This window comes from Spinacia oleracea, chromosome 5, assembly GCF_020520425.1.
Source record: "Spinacia oleracea cultivar Varoflay chromosome 5, BTI_SOV_V1, whole genome shotgun sequence".
In the NCBI taxonomy this organism is placed as follows: Eukaryota; Viridiplantae; Streptophyta; class Magnoliopsida; order Caryophyllales; family Amaranthaceae; genus Spinacia; species Spinacia oleracea.
Window position 1 is genome coordinate 40,835,223 of NC_079491.1, and position 12,016 is coordinate 40,847,238.

Genomic DNA, 12,016 nt, shown 5'->3' on the forward strand with positions numbered 1-12,016 from the left:
AATTCCCGTCATTAATCAACCATTATTGGCATTTAGCGACGGGATTTCCCGTCGTTAATGGTACAACTTTTTGTAGTGTGCCTATGAGTTTCTGGTTGTCATCTAATTAATATATTTAATTTGTAATGAAATTTATATAGCTAAAATGGTTAAAACTTAATTGTCAAATTGAGATCAAAGGTAACTAATGTGAAAGTGAAAACTACTAGTGACCTAGCTGACAAACAGTTACGTATTACCAAAAATCACAAAACAAGATTTGATACATTTTATACAATAAGAACAAATTCATTGCATATAACTTGATCAGAAAATAACCATGACAAATGTAGTTTGAAACATGGGTTATTGCTATATATATATTCCTAAAAGATCGAGCAAAGAGAAAGTTAAATATTCCTTGGAGACTTGGAGTTTATGATAGTATATAGTTATAGGGATACTGCGTATATTGTTTACTTCTCTTCTAAGGTTGATTCCAAAAGTTGTGATTTCCTGAAAAGTTGCCATAATCTTCTTCTTCATTATCATAACCATGATCATAATCAACATAAGCAGGGACATCCAAGCGAGGAGGGCTAAGAAGCATTCCATGAGCCATATTTGTCAACACATTTGGCATATCAAATATCAAATCTTCATCCATAAAATATTCTTCAGTCCTTTTCCCCTTATCAGTATTTTCAGCATCATTTTCGTGGTTTTCCTTTCTTCCAAAATTCAATGCATCAGCAGCTGCCCCAGCAGCTGCAGCTGCAGAGGCAGCTGCTGCCTGAATATCCCTGGGAGAAGTGGAGTGTGGGACTGGCAACGAAGGGGATGATTCTGGAAAGTTGAGTTGGGTATTGGGGCCCTTCAAAGCTAGGGATGCCACATCATATGCCACAGCAGCCATCTCTTGGGTAGGGTAAGAACCAAGCCAAATTCTAGTAGGTTTTTTAGGCTCTCGAATTTCCGATACCCATTTCCCGTTCTTCCTACGTCTTACACCTTTGTAGGAAGACCGAGATGACTGACTGCTAGTGTAGTTGGAACCTTCTGGATTTTGTTGAGTGTGACGATGCATGGTTATGGTTATGGTTACGGATATGATTACTATGAGTAGGGTAAGTTACAAGGAAACTTCGTTGGAAGGAAGAAGCCATTTTATATGCGTAATACCCAGCTCAGTTTCCTAAACACTTGGATTAGAGATGAGGAAAGTGCAATCCAGATGAAGATGAACTTCACTCGTTTGCGGATAGCTGGTTAATGTAAGAGTTAATTTGGTAAGTTTGTTGCCAGACAGCTTTTCAAGTGTTGGAAATGCAGGCATATAGTAATTATTTCTTAGAGTTGCTGATCGATAAAAGGGCTTCCATCAGACCATCACTATAACAACAATAGTGGGATATTGTGAGTGATGAGAGTGTGGGTTCTGAGGTTGATTAATGGAATAGAACAGTGTTTCCTGTCTTCCAAAAACGTGTGTGTTCGTGCGTGTCGATGATTTGACATAATTTGAATTACTTTGATGTTGTATGATTGGTTTATTTCCGATATCTATGTTGGTACCAGGTAGAATATTTGTTCTTTTGAGATTTTTATGTATCTTTCTAATTATTTGTCTTTGTCTTTGTCTTGGTTTCAAAGTATAATACACCCATAATCAGCTCCCTCCGTGCATGACTTATTTACTCGTGTTTATGGATGAGTTGCGTGCTTGACATTCATTGAAAAGTTGTAATTTTAAAAATCGGTCATGTGGTTTTGAATATAATCTAATATATCTATGTTATAACATATGCAAAGAAAGAATTAATAACGTAATAAAGAACGCAGAGAATTTAACGTGGTTCAGCAACAATGTGTTAGCTACGTCCACAGGATAGAAGGGAGAAAAGTTTTATTAATCTTGAGGATTACAGATTACAGAATACAACTAGGTTATGATCTAAAGAGTTTATATAGTACTCTCTAGACAGATGCGGAAAAGCCCAGAAAATAGGCCCAAAACATATAACCCTAGTCTAGAATAACAGTCCCCGTGCTGGGGCGTTGCAGTATGGGGCTTGACCGATTCAAGGCATTATCTAACAAATCTCCACCTTGACTTGAATCCTCTCACAAATAACAGATGTACCAGATCCACCATTATAATGCCAGATGTACCAGAAACTCCTCTGCCTCAGATTTTGCTCTCAAAAGGGCAATCAACAACTCCTAACATTTAGCAAGTTCATACAGTGTTGAAACTTGCTATGTGGAACCGGCTTGGTGAACATATCGGTTGGGTTATCAGCAGTACCCACTTTGTTCACCTTAATTCTCTTCTCACTTCTCAGAAAATGATACCTTACATCGATGTGCTTATTCCTCTCATGATGTACTTGATCCTTAGCTAAACAGATTGTACTGTGACTGTCACAGTACACTATAGCTTGATCATGATGTAGACCCAAATCACTAACCAACCCTTTCAACCATATTCCCTCTTTTGCTGCTTCTGTCAATGCCATGTACTCTGATTCTGTAGTAGACAAAGTCACCGTAGGTTGCAAAGTATCTTTCCAACTGACAACTGAACCACCAAGAGTGAAAGCATAACCAGTCATAGATCTTCTACTGTCAACATCTCCAGCATAATCAGAGTCTGAAAACCCTGTCACCAAACACTCTGTATCACCTCCATAAATGAGACCAACATCAGATGTACCTTTTAGGTACCGAAAAATCCTCTTCACAGCTTGCCAATGCTCCTTTCCAGGTTCACCCATAAACCTACTAACAACACTAACAGACTGTGCCAAATCAGGTCTAGTGCAGACCATTGCATACATCAAGCTTCCTACTGCACTAGCATAGGGAACTCGAGACATGTACTCCTTCTCCTCGATCAACAGACTTAGGTGCAAAAGCAACCGACATATGTGCATTTGCAGCACTAGGAGTATCTATTATCCCTTATGTGATAAGAAGGGCTTCTTTTTGCTTTTATCCCTATAAATCTCCATCCCCAGAATTTTCCGAGCCGCACCCAAATCTTTCATCTCAAACTCAGCACTAAGGAGATCCTTCAACTTCTGAACATCAGACTTGTTCTCTGCAGTTAACAACATATCATCTACATACAGGACCAGATAAATCAATGAACCATTTGCTGCCTTGCTATAGTAAACACAACAATCATACGGACTCCTGGTGTAGCCGATCTCTATCATATAGCTGTCGAATCTCTTATACCACTGCCTCGGAGACTGCTTTAGTCCATACAAGGACTTCTTCAACTTGCAAACATAATCTTCCTTACCAGGAACCTGAAAATCATCTGGCTGAGTCATGTATATCTCATCTTCCAACTCTCCATGCAGAAAAGCTGTCTTCACATCTAGTTGTTCAAGCTCCAGATCCTGATGTGCAACTATTGCTAGTAGCACCCTGATGGAAGTGTGTCTGACCACTGGTGAAAAAATCTCATTGTAGTCTACTCCCTCTCTCTAAGTGAACCCTCTAGCTACTACTCGAGCTTTATACTTGATACCCTCAACAGATGTTTCTCCTTCCTTTTTCTTGTAGACCCATTTACAAATGACGATCTTTCTTTCTCGAGGTCTCTTGGTTAATTCCCAAGTCTGATTCTTATGAAGTGACTCCATCTCATCTCCCATTGCAGCAAGCCATTGGGTAGACTCAGTACATGTGACTGCTTCTTTGTAGGTGGATGGCTCATCAGAGTCAGGATCCACCTCTTCAGTAACCTGTAGTGCATAGGCCACCATATCTTTAAAACCATATCTCTTGGGAGGCATCCCATAATTAGCTCTCTTTGATCGATCAAGAGCCAAATTGTGCTGAATCGCTACTGGTAATGAAGAAACTGATGGTTCTGATTCTGACTGTGGTTGTTGACCTTCATCTTGTGGTTCACTCTCATCTAGAGTGACTTGCTGCTGCACCTGTTTCTCAACACTACCACTTTCTGACACAACAATAAACTTCACAGTAGGGTTAAACATAGAATTTTCATCAAAGACTACATTTCTACTTAATATAACCCTCTTTTCAGATGGGACCAGATTCTATACCCTTTAACCCCATCCCCATAGCATACAAATACTCCGTTTTTAGCTCGTGGCTCTAATTTACCCTCATTTACATGATAATAAAAAGTAAAAACAAAATCTCTTAAACTAGAGTAATCAGCAGGCTTACCAGACCACACCTCAATAGGGGTTTTGAGATGTATACCTGTGTGAGGTCCACGATTGATCAGATGTACTAACCGCTTCTGCCCAAAATCTTCTAGTTAGTCCAGCATTAGAAAACATGCACCTAGCTCTCTCCAGAAGTGTCTGATTCATACGTTCTGCTACACCATTTTGCTGTGGTGTATCCCTGGCTGTATGATGCCTAGCATTCCCTTCATTCTTGCAGAACTCATCGAACTCAGACCGACAAAATTCCAGACCATTATCAGTTCGCAGCCTTTTGATCTTCTTCCCTGCTTGATTCTCCACTAATGCCTTCCACTGTCTGAAAATCTTAAAAGCTTCACTTTTATGCTTCATAATGAACACCCAAGTCATCCTTGAGAAATCATCAATCATTGACAAAAATTATCTGTGACCCCTTAAAGACTCCACCCGGGAAGGACCCCAACAATCAGAATGGATGTAATCAAGTGTGCCTTTTGTTCTGTGTATACCTTTAGGGAACTTGCTGCGATGTAGTTTCCCAAAAACACAATGTTCAAGAATTCAAGATCCGTGACCTTGTGACCACAAAGAAGATCCGCTTTTGACAGAATTTGCATCCCTCTTGCACTCATGTGACCAAGCCTCATATGCCATAACTTGTTCATGTTCTCCTTATCAATCTCCAAGGATGCAACAGCAATAGAACCTGATAACGTAGATCCTTGAAGAACATACAAGGTACCACGTTTTACACCTTTCAAAACCACATTCGAACCCTTGCAGACATGTAAAACTCCACCTTCACCCTGAAAACTGAAACCCTTGTTGTCTAACATACTCAAAGATATCAGATTCTTTGTCATAAGTGGAACATGCCTAACATCATTCAATGTGCAAAATTTACCATCATGTGTCCGAATTTTAATTGAGCCTACTCCAACCGCCTTACAAACAGAACTATTAGCCATAGAAATATTGTCACCGTCTACTTGCTCGTAGGTTGTAAACCACTCCCTGCACGGAGATATATGGTAAGACGCTCCAGAATCAAGGATCCACACATCACTGTGATGCCTGTGCTCATCAGCAACTAGAGCAATATCCTCTTCAGAATTGGTATCAGCTACCGCAGCAAGACCTGGCGATTTATCCTGTTGCCTCTTCTTCTTGGAACAATCAGATTTCCAGTGTCCCTTCTCCTTACAATAATTACAGACATCATTATATTTAGGACCCTTAGAAACTGGTTTCTTGAATTTCTTCTTCCCCGAATTTCCATGCCCATAACTCCCACTGGCTACTAACCCAGCAGCCTGATTATCTGTACCTGTACCAGTCGCCCTATGGCGCAGCTCTCTAGTATGGAGGGACGATCTAACCTCCACTAGAGAAATAGTATCTCTACCAACAATAAACGATTGCACGAAATTTTCATACGATATTGGTAAAGAAACTAACAAAATTAAAGCAGTATCCTCATCTTCAATTTTAACATCAATATTACGCAATTCTAATAAAATTGTGTTTAATTGATCTAAGTGATCTCGGAGAGGCATACCTTCCTGCATTCGCAGACTGAACAGACGTTGCTTCAGAAGCAACTTATTGGTTAAGGACTTTTTCATATACATACTCTCGAGCTTAACCCACAGACCTTGTGCGGTTTCCTCCTCCGCGACCTCGGTGATGATATCGTCAGCAAGATACAACAAAATCGTCGAGTGTGCCTTCTTCTCCAGAACGGCCATCTCATCGGTGATTGGATCCGCCGACTTCCTAGCAAGCGACGACCATAACCCTTGTTGTTTCAACAAGGCTCGCATCTTGATTCGCCATAAACTGAAACTATTACTCCCGGTAAATTTCTCGACCTTCACGTTAATACCAGACATCTTTCTCAAAAGAAATTTCAAACCCTAGAACAGATCTGGCTCTGATACCAGTTTGTTATAACAGATGCAAAGAAAGAATAAATAACGTAATAAAGAACGCAGATAATTTAAGTGGTTCACGAACAATGTGTTAGCTACGCCCACAGGCAGAGGGGAGGAAATTTTTATTGATCTCGAGGATTACAGATTACAGAATACAACTAGGTTATGACCTAAACAGTTTATATAGTACTCTCTAGACAGATGAGAAAAAGCCCAGAAAATAGGCCCAAAACAGATAACCCTAGTCCAGAATAACAGTACCCGTGCTGGGGCGTTGCAGTAAGGGGCTTGACCGATTCAAGACATTATCTAACAATCTAATTAAAATGAACATATTTCTTAAGATATTAGAAGCTCCACATTGACAAGTGTATTATTCGACCAATGAAAAAAGAGGTATCCAATTTATTTAGAATTAAATATTTTAATTGGTAAATCAGTAAAAATAACGAATTACAGTAGTCAAAATAAATTAAATAAACTAAATTTGTAATTGTTTTATTAATCCTTTTAGCAAAATTATCTAAATCAATTCTATCTACATACATGAATAATTAGTACCCAGTAAATTAACCACATGTCAAATATATATTGGAACTAGATTTAAGCTCTTGCAATACACGAGTTAATTTATGTTGTGTTTTATTATTTAATTTTCCACTGTCTTTCTTTGTTCATCATCACACTATAACCGTCTACTTTTATAATCAAAACTGTCATTCAAATTTGACATTAAATTTTGTTAACGTATACGTAGCACGAAGTATCAGATTTTATCTTTTGAATATTGTTTCTTCGTAGCTCATTAGTCCAGTCAACCCTTTAGAGGGAAATAATATTATTTTAACGTCTTGTTATTTGGAAGTCATGGGTAACTTAAAGATTGAAAGGTATATATATATATATATATATATATATATATATTATTTTAACGTCTTGTTATTTGGAAGTCATGGGTAACTTAAAGATTGAAAGGTATATATATATATATATATATATATATATATATATATATATATATATATATATATATATATATATATACACAATCATATATATATATCAAGGAAAATATAGAAGTAACATAAATTTTTGTGGAAATCTACAATCATTTTGTTTGGTGTGATCTTATTAAATATTTATCTTATAAGTACACGGAGTACAAAATAGGAAAATATAGAATATGATAATTTTGAAGCAATGTTTTGTTTACTTTTCAATTTTATTGTGAGTTGATAGTCAGTTTTGGTTCTGGAATTAGCTGATTTAGAAACTGTTTTAGAGAAAATTTGTGTGAAAAACTGGAATTAGCTGCATTTGAAGCTGTTGTAGAGAAAATTTGTTGGTGTTGTTCAATTGAGGTCAGTTGGTGGGAGTTATACTGCTATAACTTTGTTGCACTTGGTGATTATCTAACTCAAAAGTAAAGCAAAAACTGAAAAACGTAAATAGAAATGATCTAAAAGTAAACAAAATATGGCCAGGTTCTGGTTCGTATGTATTGTAGGTCACGTAAGAGTGGTGTCGGAGTTCCTGAGGATCCATCAGGAAATGGATGTGTGACTACTCCTTACCAAGGACTAGGGTTAAAATGTGTTGAAGTAAACGAAAACTGTGCTAAAGTAAACTTAATATCTCTAAAAGTAAACGAATTTATACGAGTTCAGCAAGTAGGATATTGACTGGGAAAAAATGTGGATTATGTGACTGAACTGTTGGGGTTGATCATTTGGTGTCTTCCTAGCTTCTCATATGGTGAAAACGTAAACTAAATTGAATTAAAAGTAGACTAAATAACTTGGAAAATGTTGAAATATAGATGTTGTAACGATTTGTGATTGTTGCTCTGCCTGCTTGTGTTCTTTTCTGTTCTGAATTGTGTTGTTGTTTGCTGCTACTGTTTGGATCTTACTGCTATTTTTGATCTTCTTTACTGTTTTGTATCTCTGATCTGTGCTTTACCTGGTGGTCATGTTCCTGTGTTACTGTTATTTTGTTCATGTTTTGTTGTTTTGGTATGTGGTTCCATGCTTTAAGTTGTTTTGTCATGTTTAAGCCAAAATTGTGCCTGTTTGTTAGTTTTGGTCGTTTTATTCTTTTGCAATTGTGTTTTTCTTATTTGGTGTTCGTAAAGTGTTTTTTGTGCCATAACCTTGATTCTTATTTGGTGTTCTTAAAGTTTTTTTTCTCCAATTTTAAAAAGTAGATAGATGTTGGGTAAAAGTAAACAAATTACACTTAGAAGTAAATTAAACTGTTAAGTTCTTTGGTTCTGTAGCTGCTCCTGTTTGTTCGGTTCTTTTTTATTCTTCAAAGTAGAAGTAAATCAATTAGACTCCAAATTAAATCAATATAGGTTGATGGTTATTTGTATAACTTGTTTGCTTAGACTCCTGATATGCTTATTAGAATTCATGTCCTATCTTGTATTGAGCATGCACTATATTGCTTAGACTCCTGACATGAAGTAATTTTTTTTTGAAGGTACTTGACAAGAACTAATCATCTATTAAAAACTGTTGTCCTGTTGTTGATTGTCACAATTGATTGTTGTCGCCATTGCCGTATAGTGTTGTGTAGGAACCAACAATTTCTAGTGTTGCGTTAATTTAATTGGACGCTCTTTTAGGATGTAATGATGATGTGATGAACATGATTGGCGCGGAACACATTTTTGGAAAGGGCCCGTCTATTTACAGTCTGCATAAGCGTCCTGTGACGACGTATATGAGAGCATTTAAGTTCTCATTTTGTACCATTTGGCTTATCATCTCTCAGGTTGATCCACAAGAGTGTATTTCTCGTGTTAATTCCACGTATATGAATGTCAAAACCAGTCACCCGGTTTGTAAATTGATCAACTCTACTAGACATGCTTAAACCTATTAGCTCAAATGGTAGAGCACTATGAGAATGCATAGGTGATGTAGGTTCGATTCCTACATAGGTTGTCTCTAAAAGTAATCTTTTAAAAAAATCTCAAAAGTAACTACAAGAAACTCCATAGTAAATAAAAGGAACTCAAAAGTAAATTAATAATAATAACTCAAAAGTAAATCAAAATATTTTTGATGTACATTTACAACTAGTATACAGTAAACCTGATTGTTGAATAGCTTCGAAATGTTTGCTATAATTTCTCATGCCTGAAGTATAATCTGTCAACAAACTTAACTTCTCATGTGTAGAGTATTTAGTAAGTAGAGTTGGTCGAAAAGTAAATGGAATTTTTCGAAAAGTAAACTATGAATATTGGAGTGTAGGGAGGTCAAAGTAAAGGTTTTAAAATTAAAAGTAAATAAAGGAAATTCAAAAGTAAACGAACCCACATCGTTTGTGCATTTGCACAATGCTCTACCAATCGAGCTAGTAGGCTGGCGTTTTTAAATAAAATAAATAAAAGTAAAGCAAAAACCCAAACAAGTAAATCAAAATAATTCAAAAGTGAAGGCCGCCCTTGTTGTTGCTTCAATAATAAGCAGCACTTGGGAAAGCTAATCAATAAAAAAAAACTTACTGAATCCATCAGTCTTGGTGTCCACCTCTGTAGTTGAAGTATTTTTTTTCATTTGAAAGCGTCATGATGGGGACAATGTTCTTATGTCCTAAACACTAAAAGTCAGTATTACCATTGCAAGCTTCAAAATAAATTTCTGCATAAGACCTCAAGAACCATGAGACCAGAACGTGAATGCCTAGCTGACTAGAACAAATAAAGTTGCATCTGATCAATTGAAACTATGTCGGAAAACAAGATTGGTACAACAAGTCAACAACAAGAGGAATATAAAACAATTCAAAAGTAAATAATATCATCTCAAAAGTAAATTAAAATTTCTCAAAAGTAAATAAAAAAAAATCAAAAATTTTATACAACATAGAAACTCCAAGTATTGGAGTATATGGAGGCCAAAGTAAACGTTTTCAAACTAAAAGTAAATAAGACAATAAAAAAAGTAAATATGAACCTACGTGGGATTCGAACCACATCTTTTGTGCATTAGCACAATGCTCTACCTATTGAGCTAGTCGGATAGTGTTACCTGACTATAAAGTACGAGTAATTAATTACAAAGTCAATAGATCAACTTTGGTAATGTAGCAAGTCAAACTACAAAGCTGGCTTCAAACCAGCACCAATGGAAAATAAGCATCACCAACTTAGCACAATTCTACAGTAACCTATTGCTTGCACCCACCCCAAGTAACCAGGCCTTCATTGGCCACAATGTAATAGCAAAACAAAAAACATATAATATCAGCCTGCTTGACCTGCCATCACTGGGCTCACGAGAAGAACTTGGCCTACTTCATGATGCAATTGCTGATCTCTTTGAAGTACTCTTGTTCCTTGAAATACAACTTCTTTCACGGTTTGCTTGCTGAACAAGTGAACATATAACATATTGTTGTTATTACCATTGTTATTTTCCCTGTAATCAGTGCAATCTGCTAGACAATCAAATTAAAAAGACATACATGAAGCCAACTCATGCTCCCTTTACCTGCACGGCCCAATTGAATAAAGAAAATAAACCTTACTAAACCAATGAAACAGATCTACTTTGATGGCTGGGACTCCAAAAAGAGCTAGCACTAAATGTACTTACCACATCCTTCGATGATGGATCATCTGATGATCTATGACGTGAATGATCACCTTGCGAACCCAAGCCTGGATGATTTCTTCTAGCAAACGCCTCAACTGCGCCAGAAATTTATCCCGAATTTCTTGTCCCCATGGAGCATAAACCCAACAGTCTGTAATACTTAAATAAAATAAAATAAATGTATATGTACTACAAAATACCTGAAGTCCTCTCAGCTCTTTCAGCAGAAGGTCCAGGAGTTAAAGCTGGTTTTGCGGCTGGCTGCAAGATTAAGATCACAGACCATATAAGACATGTGTTCAGTTCTGAAAAAATAACCAACTATATGCCATAATACTAACCCTTGGTCTGGAGCTAGAACCAATTATTTTGTGGATATTTCAAAATTGTCCAATCAAATACATAGTCAAATTGGTAACCTGTGCCAAAAAACAACATTTAAGATTCTACGGAATCAATTGAATTTCAATACATAAACCTAATTTCACAAAATCAATTGAATTCTATACATAAACACCTAGCTAATTCCAGGAAAAAAAATTAAAAAACCCTAATTCAACGACTGAATCAAAGGAACTCAATTCAACAAAACTACTAATTCAAAGAAATCAACTGAATTAACCTAATTCCACAAAATCAAAAGAAAACCACAAATTCGAGCAAAATCAACTCGAAAGATTGAATCAAATGCATAAATTTCAATCGAAAGATTAATTGAAGAAAACATACAATATTAAACGAGTAAAAATAACTTACAAATTATTGATTTTCAAGAAAGATGAAGGAATTGGATCTACAAATTTTGGCAGAAGACGCAAAGAACAGAGGAGAGAGGTCGAAAATGGCTGAGGAGGTTGAGAGAGAACGATCGCAGGAGAGGAGGGAGGAAGAGAGAGAAAGAGATTCTGAAAACTGGGGAAGTGGGAGAAGTCATTCAATGTGGGTAAATTACTAATCTACCCTTAATATTTTCTTTTGGTCGGGTAGATCTTCGGTCATTGGGTTGCTTACATCGACGACTGAAATTGGTTCTCTGTTTTCATTTTAAGGGGTGGTTCTCACCAGATCCCAATTCTATATATATATATATATATATATATATATATATATATATATATATATATATATATATTAGCTTTGTCTAATAAACACATTATCTAACACTACTTGAGAGATTGTACATATATTTTATTACATTTTATGTCAAGCAAGTGTCAAAAAGTAGGTTCAGCAAAACTAGTTGAAAACACGAAATGAAAGTGGATATCATATTTGAAAAATAGGATATCCTAAACTA

At 36.3% G+C, this 12,016-nt stretch overlaps 2 protein-coding genes and 1 long non-coding RNA gene across 4 annotated transcripts; all 3 read right to left on the reverse strand.

The window, feature by feature from the left end:
• Positions 1-347: 347 nt before the first annotated feature.
• On the reverse strand, positions 348-1,650 carry LOC110786972 (ethylene-responsive transcription factor ERF024). Its single transcript, XM_021991564.2, has one exon. The coding sequence runs from the start codon at positions 1,064-1,066 to the stop codon at positions 467-469; it is 600 nt and encodes a 199-aa protein (XP_021847256.1). The 5' UTR covers positions 1,067-1,650; the 3' UTR covers positions 348-466.
• Positions 1,651-2,192: 542 nt separating this feature from the next.
• On the reverse strand, positions 2,193-2,915 carry LOC130461467 (secreted RxLR effector protein 161-like). The gene has a single exon (XM_056829580.1). It carries the CDS (start codon positions 2,913-2,915, stop codon positions 2,193-2,195), a length of 723 nt encoding a protein of 240 aa, XP_056685558.1.
• A 6,979-nt stretch (positions 2,916-9,894) lies between these two features.
• On the reverse strand, positions 9,895-11,665 carry LOC110786977 (uncharacterized). Of its 2 annotated transcripts, XR_002532981.2 has the most exons (5): positions 11,476-11,665; positions 11,061-11,138; positions 10,720-10,980; positions 10,589-10,614; positions 9,895-10,491 (listed from the first exon to the last, which is right to left on the reverse strand). It is a non-coding gene; the product is annotated as an uncharacterized lncRNA (long non-coding RNA). The 2 variants fall into 2 exon arrangements; XR_002532982.2 differs by lacking the exon at positions 10,589-10,614 and having other exon boundaries at positions 11,476-11,664.
• Between the last annotated feature and the right edge of the window lie 351 nt (positions 11,666-12,016).

Excerpts from the sequence above, each read along its gene's own strand:
- LOC110786972 (XM_021991564.2), bottom strand. The coding sequence starts at position 1,066 with ATGCATCGTCACACTCAACAAAATCCAGAAGGTTCCAACTACACTAGC.
- LOC130461467 (XM_056829580.1), bottom strand. The coding sequence starts at position 2,915 with ATGCACATATGTCGGTTGCTTTTGCACCTAAGTCTGTTGATCGAGGAG.